Source organism: Oncorhynchus clarkii, chromosome 12 (assembly GCF_045791955.1).
Source record: "Oncorhynchus clarkii lewisi isolate Uvic-CL-2024 chromosome 12, UVic_Ocla_1.0, whole genome shotgun sequence".
Classification (NCBI taxonomy): domain Eukaryota; kingdom Metazoa; phylum Chordata; class Actinopteri; order Salmoniformes; family Salmonidae; genus Oncorhynchus; species Oncorhynchus clarkii.
The window spans coordinates 29,891,284-29,905,513 of NC_092158.1; the positions used below are offsets into that span (position 1 = coordinate 29,891,284).

The window sequence follows — 14,230 nt, forward strand, 5'->3', positions numbered from 1 at the left end:
GACTCTAGTACGTTCAATAAAACACAACATTTTTTCAATAAACATTTTACCACTAAAATACACCTGTAATGGCTTGAAATTACTTCAAATGTTCTCTGGGATGAGTTTCTTAATGGTAAGTAATGGCTTTTTTTCTTAAATAGTTGAACTAAAACTTTCCCCACTTATAGATTACAACCGTATAAATGTTTTCTTTCTTTCCTACCCTATATTCCTTTGCAATTCTTTGTATTTCCAAGTGAACCAAAATGGAGTTGCATTGCTGTGATGCTGAATGCTCCGTAAGGCACTAAGAGAGGCAAGTCCCATATTTGAAGAAGCACAAGTCCTATTGCGTCACCGTCGTCAATAATCGTGCCAGGCTTGGCAACACAGGATGGGCATTTGTTGACTGTGGGTTTGGGTCCAAGCTGATGACCAAGTCTGCCGCCTCGCCTCCAGGGTGCCAGCCAGTGGGTTGTGTTCCTACAGAGTGACTGTCCCTTCCTCCAGACACACCAGCGGAAGGGACAGACTTCAGATCTGTAAAACCGGAGTCGGATTTCAACAGAATTTTTTGTTGATACCATAAAATGTTATTTTTCAGTAATAGGCAAACTTACATAAAACATATAGACCATTCAGGACCCTTGAAGACTAGATTTCAACAGCATTCAAAATCAGTGTTTGTAGCCTATTCTTGAAAAATATTCTAGAACATACAATACATGCATTGCTTATGTTGAAAACATTATCAGCTTATAACATTGTGTTGCAATGGCATTCAGTAACAGGGTGACATCAATTCTGAGAGACACTTAGTGCCCAAGACAGGGCTCTCCAACCATGTTCCTGGTGAGCTACCCTCCTATAGGTTTTCACTCCAACCCCAGTTGTAAGCAACCTTATTCAGTGTATCCACCAGCTAATTATTAGAATCAGGTGCACTAGATTAGGGTTGGAGCAAAAACCTCCAAGACGGTATCTCTCCAGGAACAGGGTTGAAGAGCCCTGGCCCAGACAACTGGGACAAAATGTGGGAGAGACATACCCCCTAGATTTTAACACTCTCTGTTCCATATACATTATAGCCTTCTCGGTACGTGGCAAAATTCTGGGTGTTTGCCGGAGGAGCTGGTTTAAAGTTTTGGGCATTCTTAGCCAGATTCAGTCGTTTGGTTTCAGCCCGTGACTTATAACAGAACTCTATCAAAGCCACGGTCATAGCCAGCCCTAGCCCTCCAACCAGAATATAGAAGACTCCCGCCACATTGCTCAAGCTTAGAGCACTTGTCTTGTCCTGGGGAAGGTAAAGAACAATGTTAAGAATTTTTTTTACAGACATTTTGGTTGTGACCTGATCAAACAAGACAAAGGCAAAATCTCCCCAAGTCAAATCCAGCTCTAATGAAGATGACACCCCCACTATTAGTGATCTAATGGATTACCCCAACAACTCTGTATGGTTCTATCAACTGTATAGGCAGTGAATCCCATGGAGACATATGCCTACTGTGGGGTACTATTGAAGTAAACTACAGAGGTTGACCTGCTGAATGACTTCCCTACAACAGTGGGAAGCTGGGAGCAGCTTGGGACTATCTTGTAGGTCAGTCAATCCTCAACAATAGCAGGAGAGGTGGGTCAACTCTGCAGGTAGTTAATAACATAGCTAGATTGGTGAATGTCGAGAAAAAGGTTCCTTATACCCTACTCTGTGGCTCGTTTACGAGGCCACCCTAAAGGAAGGTGGTCAATGTCGTACAGGTCAAAAAACTCTTAATTGGCCCTGACTTCACTGTGATATTGTAGTTCTTCAAATGTACCATTAATAATCTGACTGAATCTCACAATTTCAATCAAAGTGGCAAGATGTTAGAACTGTGAATTGAACCATTTTGCTGCTACTAAGATCCAAACTTAGATATTGAAATTAATTTATAAGAGTTTTACCATTTGCATTTTAACCCTATAAGTGTGTCCTTTTAAATTGTGCTTCATATAGACTGTCATAGGAGAGCCCTGACATTGGCTACAGGGCCAGTATGTCCTGTCCTCTGAATTTCTCAGAGGGTTAAATAACTGGTTTATATTAAATCCTTTAACTTCACGAAGTGTGCAAACAAAATCTCCTTATTGTGACATTCCACAGTTCAAACATGACCGTCAGATTCCACATGATCACTGTATGACCAGGTGGAGTTTGAAAGTTATTTGGGAGTTTGTCAGAGTAAAGAAGCTTGTTCAGTAAGTCACACTGTATAATGTTAATAGATTCAATATACTCAATTAGCACGCAAATAAGTAAGGACACTAATAAACAATGTTTCAATAAAAGTTTGGTCAACAAAACAGTAGCATAATGGTTACAATTCAAGGGTTGTCATTTGTCTATGGTAAATATGAATACAAATGTCATTTTACATTTTCCAGGGCATGCTGCACCTTTTCAACTATCATTACATATGTCTAAGCTGTGTAATGAGATCTTAGGAATAATAATAATTCATAATTGAACAGTAATGTAAACATTCATAATGTGGATGCGGATGTGTCAGACAAACTATGCCATGAATATTGTTTCGAATGTTTTCACTGTGTTGCAGATATGTCATTCTTGGAACACAAAAACAAAAATAAAAAAAATGAAAGAAAAAATAGTCTATACATATAAATGTTTTAAATGTATGGTATTTAGGTATTTGCATATGAACAGTTAAGTCAAAATGCCGTACAAAAAGACCTGCAGCGACTGACCTTACTTCCAGAGTCCTTGGTTCCACATTCACCCTTATCGTACCACCATTTGTTTTTCAGCTTGTCTAAGATGCCTTGTTCACTGAGTTTCAATACGGCAAGGTTTACAGGAGTTCTTCACGTGGGAAATAACATAAATAACATTATATTATGTTATTTTATGTTATTCAAGCTTTAAACTACTTCATACTTTACAAAGCGATAGAGCAGGGTCCTGGCCAAGACAACACAGAGAGCAGGCAAAACTAACTGTCACCTTTCATACACCAGGACTAACCCCTACCGTACCAGACCCTACCTGTATCGCTTTGAGTAATCGGCACACACTGTTCAAAAAAGCACTTACGATTGGGACTAGCAGAATAGCTACTGTAATATAGCTCTGTATGTACATAAAATAGGTGCAATTGTTATGGGCACATGTAGCTTTTTGACCAAGGGTTTAGCAAGGTGGATCTAACAGGAACCCTTTCCTGACTAACAGACAAACAAAAACTAGCAGCCCATTTTGGTTCTAGCTGAGGGTAGCCAACGCCTCACAAAATACAGCCCTTCACTGCACATGCATCCACAGAGCCACCTATAAATCTGACTTGCGTAGGCCTATACTGTGCAATTAACATCAATCAAATGTAACATTAGGAACTACAAGAGAGCGGTAGATCTAAATTGGAGTAATATGGAATTGTAGCCAATCTGGTTTTCTATCATATATATATATATATATATATATATATATGATATATACTGTATGTGTGTGTATATATATATATATATATATATATATATATATATATATATATATATATATATATATACCAACATGTTGATTCTATTAAGATCTGTGGCTGCATGATTAGTGTATATAGCTACTTTTTTAACTTCTAATTGCAATGAGATCAATAAAGTATACAGGTAGATTTGACTGAATAAGACTAAGGAATGTAAAAGCTAAACAGTTTCTATTGAGTCCTGAAGTAGGGCGTTTTGTTTGTAAGACATTATGCTATCTACATGACTGCTCGATTTCTGTATTTATTTTCTTCCTGAAAAATGATCAGGGTTTGTAATTTAACTTCATTAAATATATTGTATTCACCACTGTAGTCTGCTTCATGCATAATAGCATAATATTTACATAAAAGAGGAGAGAATGGGAGGTTATTTGATCTTATCTGGCTAGACGGCTTATTTTCACAGCAATTTAGACAACATACTTCGACAACATTTATGGTTCACAGTAAGTCTCAGAAAAGTGAAATGTGAATAGGAATGAGTTTAGTAACAGCAGCTTTGCACAATTAGTACTGTCTCCTGCTCATACTGAGCTGTTGCTATGGACATGGTAAGTCACATCGGGCAAGGTTCCAGTACTGGTATCAGTGTGGAGAGAAGCAGCTAAACAATGGGCAGAATGGGCACAACATCAGGACAAACTGGGTGTACTGACATCTGTTTCCCTACTAAGTCCCCAAGCAAGAAGAATCCCTGGCAATGGCATGGCTATCTGGTTTGGAAGAGTACCATCCCCCCTTTTTTAGACTATAGTAATGACAGACTAAATAAATAAAGCGCTATAACAGTGCCATAACATAACAGTGTTATAATGCATGATGTAGTCACGGGGACAAAGCAACAACAACAACAAAAAAACAGGTGATCATTTAGTTCCCTCTTGCGTGACCCGTATCCAGAGCTGGCAGGGTGTCCTATGAGGGCATGCAAACACATGAAGTGACTCACAATAGCCATGACCCAGCAACCTAGAGGTCAGTGGACTGAGAGCGCTGACAGGCTAACAGCGAGATAGAGGACAGTACTCTCCTAGCTAACGTGTCACAGAAGGTCTGTCTGTCTGTCCAGTAGCGGCTGACGTGATAATGACACATGCTGATGTACACGCTGTACTGAGCATGCCTGTCAGATGGCTATCCCCTTGTGCCTGTGATTGCTGCTAGGTAAACATGCGTTGCTTCGTCCCGTCTTGATCCAGTCCAACAACGAGGAGGAGCAATGTAAAAAAGCAACGTTCAGTTCTTTTTTGAGAGTATAAAATCAGTGTCTGTGGTGGGGGATGTCGAATGACTCTTTCCCTGTTACCATCAAGTATGATTCAGGTGTCAAATGAATACATATGTTGAGGTGACAAAACAAAAACTGGAAAACAATACAAACAGAACACTCCCAAAACAATACACACAGAACACTCCCAAAACAATACAAACAGAACACTCCCAAAACAATACAAACAGAACACTCCCAAAACAATACAAACAGAACACTCCCAAAACAATACAAACAGAACACTCCCAAAACAATACAAACAGAACACTCCCAAAACAATACACACAGAACACTCCCAAAACAATACACACAGAACACTCCCAAAACAATACACACAGAACACTCCCAAAACAATACAAACAGAACACTCCCAAAACAATACAAACAGAACACTCCCAAAACAATACAAACAGAACACTCCCAAAACAATACACACAGAACACTCCCAAAACAATACAAACAGAACACTCCCAAAACAATACAAACAGAACACTCCCAAAACAATACACACAGAACACTCCCAAAACAATACAAACAGAACACTCCCAAAACAATACACACAGAACACTCCCAAAACAATACAAACAGAACACTCCCAAAACAATACAAACAGAACACTCCCAAAACAATACACACAGAACACTCCCAAAACAATACAAACAGAACACTCCCAAAACAATACACACAGAACACTCCCAAAACAATACACACAGAACACTCCCAAAACGATACAAACAGAACACTCCCAAAACAATACAAACAGAACACTCCCAAAACAATACACACAGAACACTCCCAAAACAATACAAACAGAACACTCCCAAAACAATACAAACAGAACACTCCCAAAACAATACAAACAGAACACTCCCAAAACAATACACACAGAATACTCCCAAAACAATACAAACAGAACACTCCCAAAACAATACAAACAGAACACTCCCAAAACAATACACACAGAACACTCCCAAAACAATACACACAGAACACTCCCAAAACAATACACACAGAACACTCCCAAAACAATACAAACAGAACACTCCCAAAACAATACAAACAGAACACTCCCAAAACAATGCAAACAGAACACTCCCAAAACATACAAAAGGACAAAACTATCAAATCAACCCACACAGTATTTGACAGTTCATTCAAGATATCAAGATACAATTTTAAAACAAAAGATGAACAACTGAGAGAACATGACACACAGAAGAAACACGATTTACTCACGTCTTTACACCATCCGATTCTCATACATCCAAATATCTATCAGAAATAGTTACTCATTCCAGTTCTTAACCTGCTGTGTGAACTTTCCTTATTGACTATATGTCTGTGATAAGCATGTTGTCCACTTTCATATTTGAGACAATTTCCCTGGGTATGTATGGTATATTTACAGTGTAATTTGCCAATGTCAGATCTAGTTTGTGTCTATCATATATTGGGTTTTGCTCTGTCAGTGGTTATTACATACAATATATTTGAAGCACATTGTTAAAAGTACCAACACATGCATTTTTAAGAATAAAAGAATAAACAAGAAATGTGGCAGTCTGGTGCAATATCATAACATGGCTACCCTCTCTCTACCAAGGATTCAAGGCAGATTGCTTGCAGGACGAGGCAGCTGCTTTGTGTTGCTCTGCTATAGTTTTCATGTCCCGCTTACACTCAGGAATGAATGACTAGAGTCAACAACATCAAAGTCAGTCTGCCTGTTCTTCTACAATGTGCCAAGTGTACTGTGGTCAAGATGCAAGCAGAAGATTAAAGACAGAGACGGATCCACAGTCAGGCTGTCACTGTGCCCTCGTGTTCTGAAACACAAGATCAGGTCATATTTTACACCCTCTTGCAGCGTTTCATTAGTCGGGATGGGGCCGGCCATGGGTAGACTGACTGGTCTTGGAGACTAAGACCAACCAAAGGAATCTGTCAGGGTCACAAGCTAAGACTGGTTTTCAGCAATGTTGTTGGTATCAGACAGAAGTTTGGATCATTTGGTGTCACTGTCATTAGAATTCTCACGTTTGCCTGCAATGCTTAGTCCCCTCAAGACTACGCTGTTCGCCTCGCCTGCCCTAGCACCCAAGGTTGAGGCAGTTTGGAGAGTGCTACAGTACACCTCAGTGCTAGGGTACATGGCCACTGCCATGTTATTCTCTTAATCAATACTTAATTCAGAATCAATTGCATCCACTGTCAGTTAAATAAGTGATGAAATGTGTTGTTCTCTTCAAATAGAAGCCCCCTGAAGTACATTTTAGTGAAACAGCATTATAATTCCACCATGTTTGTCCTGTGGATATAAAAAGCAGAGGAAATGTACATTCTGCCATTCTGTATGTTTTGCCTTTGACAACCACAGGGCAAAGCACTAAGCTAAAAAGCCTCTGGAGAAACGTAGGAAATATCTCACAGAGCAGCCCTGCTGCAGAGCAAAACACTAACTCCCCAAAGGAGGTCACACAATATGGCTTCTTACCAGAGTGGTGCTACTCTTCAACCATCGGGAATAATAATTAGTTTCAACACTTCTTTACCTGCAGTTAAAAAATAGCTATTTTTTATCAGAAATATCTAAATTGTTACTGGTCTTTTTCCTCCATTAGCCAAGTAAAGGGTTCTCAGTTTGATCTCAGTTGCACAATAAAATAGAAAAAGCCACACGGTTTTCTGTTACAGGGCTATTGTGGATGTGGTTGGGGCATATAGGTTACAGTAGTGATATAACAGGCTTGCCGATTACTCTACTCTACGATACCCGATATTGGTGACATTGAGGCTGACCTTGGAGTCACCTCCCCCGCTGCCGCACTCTCCCTTGTCGTACCACCATTTGTTTTTCAATTTGTCCAAGAGGCCTTGCTCATTCAGTTTTAACACTGCCAGGTTAACAGCATTTCTTGAAACGATAAAACATGACTTGTAAGAAAACGAACAGGTCCGTGAGAAATCTAATATTAGAATATTGGTTAATAGTAATAATAATAATAATAATATCAAATGATTCATAAGGGGGATCACGAAAATGACAAATTGGTAAAGAATTTCAACGGTGTGTAGAGGTAAGAAGCGTTTTACAGCAAAGAAAGTGTTAAATATTAAAGAGGTGGTATGGAGGGTTACATTGCTCAGAACTGAAGTGTGCGGGATAGGGACACTTTGTCATAGAGAATAGAAGAATAACGACAACATACAGCATGCACGTTAACATTCATCATAAGTGACAGTGCAGCTTTTAGCAAGTTAAGTGAAAGAAACACATTGAACTGTTAAATTAGAAGCAATGCTGAACTGCCAGAGAGGGACACCACAGAGGACAGAGAGAGGAAAGGTTGAGGGAAGAGAAAAACAAACGAGGGGTGGGTGTGGGTGTGGGGGCACATCAACATTCAAATGGATTTAGTAAATATGACTAATATACCAATAAGTACTTTCCCTTTGAAGAGAAAGAAAAAGACAGAAACACAGAGAGAAAGAAACCATAGAGAGAACATGATAGAAATGGCTTCACGTCTACACGAGAGTTAAACACATAATACCGTTTACTTCCTGATGAACCTCAAAAAATGAAAAATTGAGGAGTGAGGAAGAAGAGGAATGGGACAACAGGAGACATCAGGGTAGGTGGAATACTATAACAACATGGAGAATATTGTTATATTATCCCACCCACCTTAATGCTGAGCCTTTAGGTGTTGCCACACCGTATCCTTTAGAGTCGAGGTTGCCGCCCACTTTCATGGTGTCACAAGGTTTCCGCTGCTCAATGTACTCGTTCATTGTGGATTCGAGAAGAAAGGCAAATTTGCCTTTCGACTTTCGCACTCGGGCAACCCCTTCTGGAGTGGTCTTTGCGAACACTGACGGTTCAGCTGATTTCATGTAAGACCACATTTTTTCATAAACTGCTATTTTGGAGCGCTGCATTTGGGGAGAGAGGGAGAAAGAGAAGACAAAAATAGGTTAGTGGTGTATTAAAAAAAATGGAGACCTTAGCTCTCAGTGCTTAAATAACACATTTTACACACATACAGTGGGGCAAAAAAGTATTTAGTCAGCCATCAATTGTGCAAGTTCTCCCACTTAAAAAGATGAGAGAGGCCTGTAATTTTCATCATAGGTACACTTCAACTATGACAGACAAAATGAGAAAAAAAAATAAAGAAAATCACATTGTAGGATTTTTAATGAATTTATTTGTAAATTATGGTGGAAAATAAGTATTTGGTCACCGACAAACAAGCAAGATTTCTGGCTCTCACAGACATGTAACTTCTTCTTTAAGAGGCTCATCTGTCCTCCACTCGTTACCTGTATTAATGGCACCTGTTTGAACTTGTTATCGGTATAAAAGACACCTGTCCACAACCTCAAACAGTCACACTCCAAACTCCACTATGGCCACGACCAAAAGCTGTCAAAGGACACCAGAAACAAAATTGTGGACCTGCACCAGGCTGGGAAGACTGAATCTGCAATATGTAAGCAGCTTGGTTTGAAGAAATCAACTGTGGGAGCAATTATTAGGAAATGGAAGACATACAAGACCACTGATGATCTCCCTCGATCTGGGGCTCCACGCAAGATCTCACCCCGTGGGGTCAAAATGATCACAAGAACGGTGAGCAAAAATCCCAGAACCACACGGGGGGACCTAGTGAATGACCTGCAGAGAGCTGGGACCAAAGTAACAAAGCCTACCATCAGTAACACACTACGCCGCCAGGGACTCAAATCCTGCAGTGCCAGACGTGTCCCCCTACTTAAGCCAGTACATGTCCAGGCCCGTCTGAAGTTTGCTAGAGAGCATTTGGATGATCCAGAAGAAGATTGGGAGAATGTCATATGGTCAGATGAAACCAAAATAGAAATTTTGGTAAAAACTCTACTCGTCGTGTTTGGAGGACAAAGAATGCTGAGTTGCATCCAAAGAACACCATACCTACTGGGAAGCATGGGGGTGGAAACATCATGCTTCGGGGCTGTTTTTCTGCAAAGGGACCAGGACGACTGATCTGTGTAAAGGAAAGAATGAATGGGGCCATGTATCGTGAGATTTTGAGTGAAAACCTCCTTCCATCAGCAAGGGCATTGAAGATGAAACGTGGCTGGGTCTTTCAGCATGACAATGATCCCAAACACACCGCCCGGCAATGAAGGAGTGGCTTCGTAAGAAGCATTTCAAGGTCCTGGAGTGGCCTAGCCAGTCTCCAGATCTCAACCTCATAGAAAATCTTTGGAGGGAGTTGAAAGTCTGTGTTGCCCAGCAACAGCCCCAAAACATCACTGCTCTAGAGGAGATCTGCATGGAGGAATGGGCCAAAATACCAGCAACAGTGTGTGAAAACCTTGTGAAGACTTACAGAAAACATTTGACCTCTGTCATTGCCAAAAAAGGGTATATGACAAAGTATTGAGATAAACTTTTGTTATTGACCAAATACTTATTTTCCACCATAATTTGCAAATCAATTCATTAAAAATCCTACAATGTGATTTTCTGGATTTTTTTCTTATAATTTTGTCTGTCATAGTTGAAGTGTACCTATAATGAAAATTACAGGCCTCTCTCATCTTTTTAAGTGGGAGAACTTGCACAATTGGTGGCTGACTAAATACTTTTTTGCCCCACTGTACATCTTCATATACAGTGTAGTCCTTTGCCATGAGTCAATAGAGTGCTCTCTGTGCTCCCAGAGAGCTGAGTAAAGTAGTAGTTGTAGTGGGCCTGTTGCCAACAGCAGATAGGGCCTAAGGTCCGACAAGCTGGCAGCACACTAAAAACAAAACTGCAGGGCCACGTTTCTCCTCGGCATCCATCGACAGGACGACCACCTGACTGACCACCTGCTCCCTTTCACCATCCCCCTTTAGTTCACAAGACAGGAAGTGAGTCAGCATGCCCTTTGACATTGGGGTTCTGGAGGTGTCACCTGGATTGGTCAGTGGGGCTGCTGCCACCTGGAGCAGCAATATGACGTGCTGAGAGGAGAACACAACCCTGCCATGCCTTGGCCTGCCTCCTGCCTCCTGCCTCCTGCCTCCTGCCTCCTGCCCTTCCCTTACTGACACACACCCAGGGAGCTGCAGCTAAAAGTGGCCTTTGAGTGGCTGGCGTCGGGTCTCCATGGAGCTGGGGTATGCACACAGCAGTCGACAACAGAAGGACAAATAAGGAAGCTGCATTAAACTTGGTTTATGTGACCTTCCGCCGAGTGACCGAACAAGTGGGGAAAACTTTAGGATGGATGTTCTCACGACCAAAAAAGGCATGTGTATAAATAGCCTATAGATTGATTTAATTAGCAAGTGAATGCTTAATGTGGCAAAAACAGAGTCAACTTGGTGATTATATCTATGGCTATATTGCTCAGGGCCCCAAATAACATAATATATTGTTGATGAATAGATATTACAATTTAATCTGAGAGGGCCATTGGAAGTTCATTTCTAGGAAGGCTTTGTTTTGTCATATCTTTTTCACATGGGCAATAGGCCCACCATAATAGCTGAATCAAGCTAAATCTAACATTACATATTAAACTGCAGATGGCTTGGCTACTGTGGACCATCGTGAAATTTAGTGTGAAATATATGACTGTACTAACCAGATAAACAGATTGATCTACGTTTTACGAGTGTGAGCACACGCATACAGTTGCAGACGCACACACACACACACACACACACACACACACACACACACACACACACACACACACACACACACACACACACACACACACACACACACACACACACACACACACACACACACACACACACACACTTACAGTATACGTTTTAGTATCCTTGTGGGGACCTAAAATGTATTTCCTTTCAAAATCCTATTTTCCCTAACCCTAACTCTAACCCTAATTGTAACCCTAACCATAAACCTAACCCATAAGCCTAAAATAGCCTTTGTCTTCGTGGAAATTTTTCTTGTTTTACTATCCTTGTGGGGTCTTTTGCGGATTTCTGGTACCCACTAGAATAGTAATACACACACGGAGTAAAAAACAACTCATGGAATGGCAGGGACTGTGAGGGGACACACAGATGCACTCTAACACACATAATGGTGTTGTTGTATTGTTTGTATTATTATTTTGTTGTATTGTTTGTATATCATTGTATTTGAAATGTGTGTGACTGTCTATCAGTGTAACAGTGTTTTGTTACTTGTCATGTAATGGGGATCCAAATAAACATAAAAGGGTTCTACCTAGAACCAAATATGGTTCTTCAAAGGGTTCTCCTATGGGGACAGCCAAAGAATCCTTTAAAGTGTAAACACACACACACACAAACACGTCCTTACAGACGAAGAAGGCCCACATTTACGTAGAGAAAAATTCCTCTCTAATTAATATCGTTTGTACATTAAGCACCAGTTCTGATGTGTTCTCTAAAATCAGTCTACAGGCTGTCTTATTGACTGATTTACTAAGTTTTGGGGATCAAATTTGCTGGACATTCAGCTGTTTCTTCTACCAGAGCAAAAAGGTGTATTGTCATCTTTATCTGGATTAAGTAAATCCTCATAGGAAGTGTCAATCTGTTTAACAGAGGTGGCTGTATACAGAAACTACAATGTCACTTCATTTCAGTTAGCTGATTATTAATATATTACATGACTCTGAATGTTATAATTTTGAAACAAGTGCGGCAGGGTAGCCTAGTGGTTAGAGTGTTGGACTAGTAACCGGAAGGTTGCAAGTTCAAACCCCTGAGCTGACAAGGTACAAATCTGCATAACCCACTGTTCCTAGGCCGTTATTGTAAATAAGAATTTGTTCTTAACTGATCTTGCCTAGTTAAATAAAGGTAAAATAAAAAAGGTAGCCTAGTGGTTAGAGCATTGGGCCAGTAACCGAAAGGTTGCTAGATTGAATCCCTGAGCTGACAAGGTAAAAATCTGTTGTTTTGCCCCTGAACAAGGCAGATAACCCACTCTCCCTGGGCTGTCATTGTAAATAAGAATTTGTTCTTAACTGACTTGCCTAGTTAAATAAAAAAGACAGAGTGCTGTGGTTCTGGGGAGGTGATTTGGGATGTCAATAGTTTACAGAACCTCTAACGGCCTCAGCTCCTCTGCTCTTTAATGGGAGTGATGAGCTTGACTCCTTATGAGCTTGATGATAACATCATTGGTCTGTAATGTAAACTGTAAATAGGGTTGTTGAACATAATGAACACATTGGTGTCACTCTAGTAGATTCTGTAGAGATGCCTGGTGTTCTCAGGACAACTGATATGACAGGGGGTAGGATCAGATCAGCGGGGATTCAATAAATGAGCTAAATATGAGTCAACATGTTAATTATTAAACTATAGAGAAACAACCAATGCTGCAGTCAAAATATTAGTCTCTGATCTGCACATACACCATCTGCTGCTATGTTGGCATCAGCATCACTGCTCAAATATTCACAAACGCCAATACTGTCATACAGTTCTCATCAGTGATGGTTGCGTTTACACTCACAGCACACCAAGGAATTGAATGAAATTGAGCTGACTAGTATGTAATCTTGAACAATGGGGAGTCAGGTTCCCCTACAAATGATTCCTCACATCACCCCCCACCCCCACCCCAGAGAGGTGGATTTTACCCCCTGCATCACACACTCATTTAAAGAGTACAGGGAGAGACCATATGGGAGGTGATTGAGGGGGTGGGGTTGCTCAGCGGGACATTCCTTGGAAGCGGTTGCTTCTTATGCACCAACAGATGTTAAAGCCTTATGGGTGTATCAATCAAGGGCAAATATGTTTCACTAACAAAATATTTTCAAATCTGCAGTACATTCAGTTCCTATTGCTGCTAGTTACACCTCCATGATCTTCAGGCAAAAGGAATATGGAAATCAGTGTGTCTTTTGGAAAAAGGGCCTTTTGTGCAGCAGGGCCTTCAGCCCATGTTTTCAGAGAGAGAAGCTAGAATAGACTGGGCGGAGGGGGTGGGACCTGAGCTGTCGCCAGAGTGGAAAGGGCATTTACACAATACAGGTGACAAGAATGACTGTGGCCAGAGAATCCAGTAAATGTCACAGAAAGTGCTTTAAATGTCAATACTGAAACCCCTGTGAGAGCACTTTTGTTATCACTTGAAACATAACAAGACAAATTATTTTCGGTATCGATAGCGAAGTCAGCATTATATCAGATGAAGTACAAGAGCCAAGCTTAAGCACCTGGCTTGATCAGACTGATGTCATGGATGCTCTATATCAGGGATGGGCAACTTTGATGGGGGTGGGGGGGGGGGGGGGGGTCACAAAAAAATCTGAACGAATCATGATGGGCTGCAGTTGCTTATGTCTCCAGCTTCTTATGTTTTTACAGTAGTTGCATGATAATATCTGCTCAATGCGTTCTGCAAGATGGATGCATTTAACAGAATATCAGT

At 40.7% G+C, this 14,230-nt stretch overlaps 1 protein-coding gene across 1 annotated transcript in view; it reads right to left on the reverse strand.

The window, feature by feature from the left end:
* Window positions 1-143: 143 nt before the first annotated feature.
* The window catches only part of LOC139423017 (glutamate receptor 3-like), a 113,452-nt gene continuing 99,365 nt past the window's right edge, over window positions 144-14,230 (reverse strand). The window contains exons 13-16 of the mRNA XM_071174577.1: window positions 8,489-8,736; window positions 7,600-7,714; window positions 1,031-1,279; window positions 144-522 (exon numbers count right to left, since the gene is read on the reverse strand). Coding sequence (XP_071030678.1) covers window positions 1,034-1,279; window positions 7,600-7,714; window positions 8,489-8,736 — 609 coding nt within the window. The 3' untranslated portion in view covers window positions 144-522; window positions 1,031-1,033. The remainder of the gene's footprint in view (window positions 523-1,030; window positions 1,280-7,599; window positions 7,715-8,488; window positions 8,737-14,230) is intronic.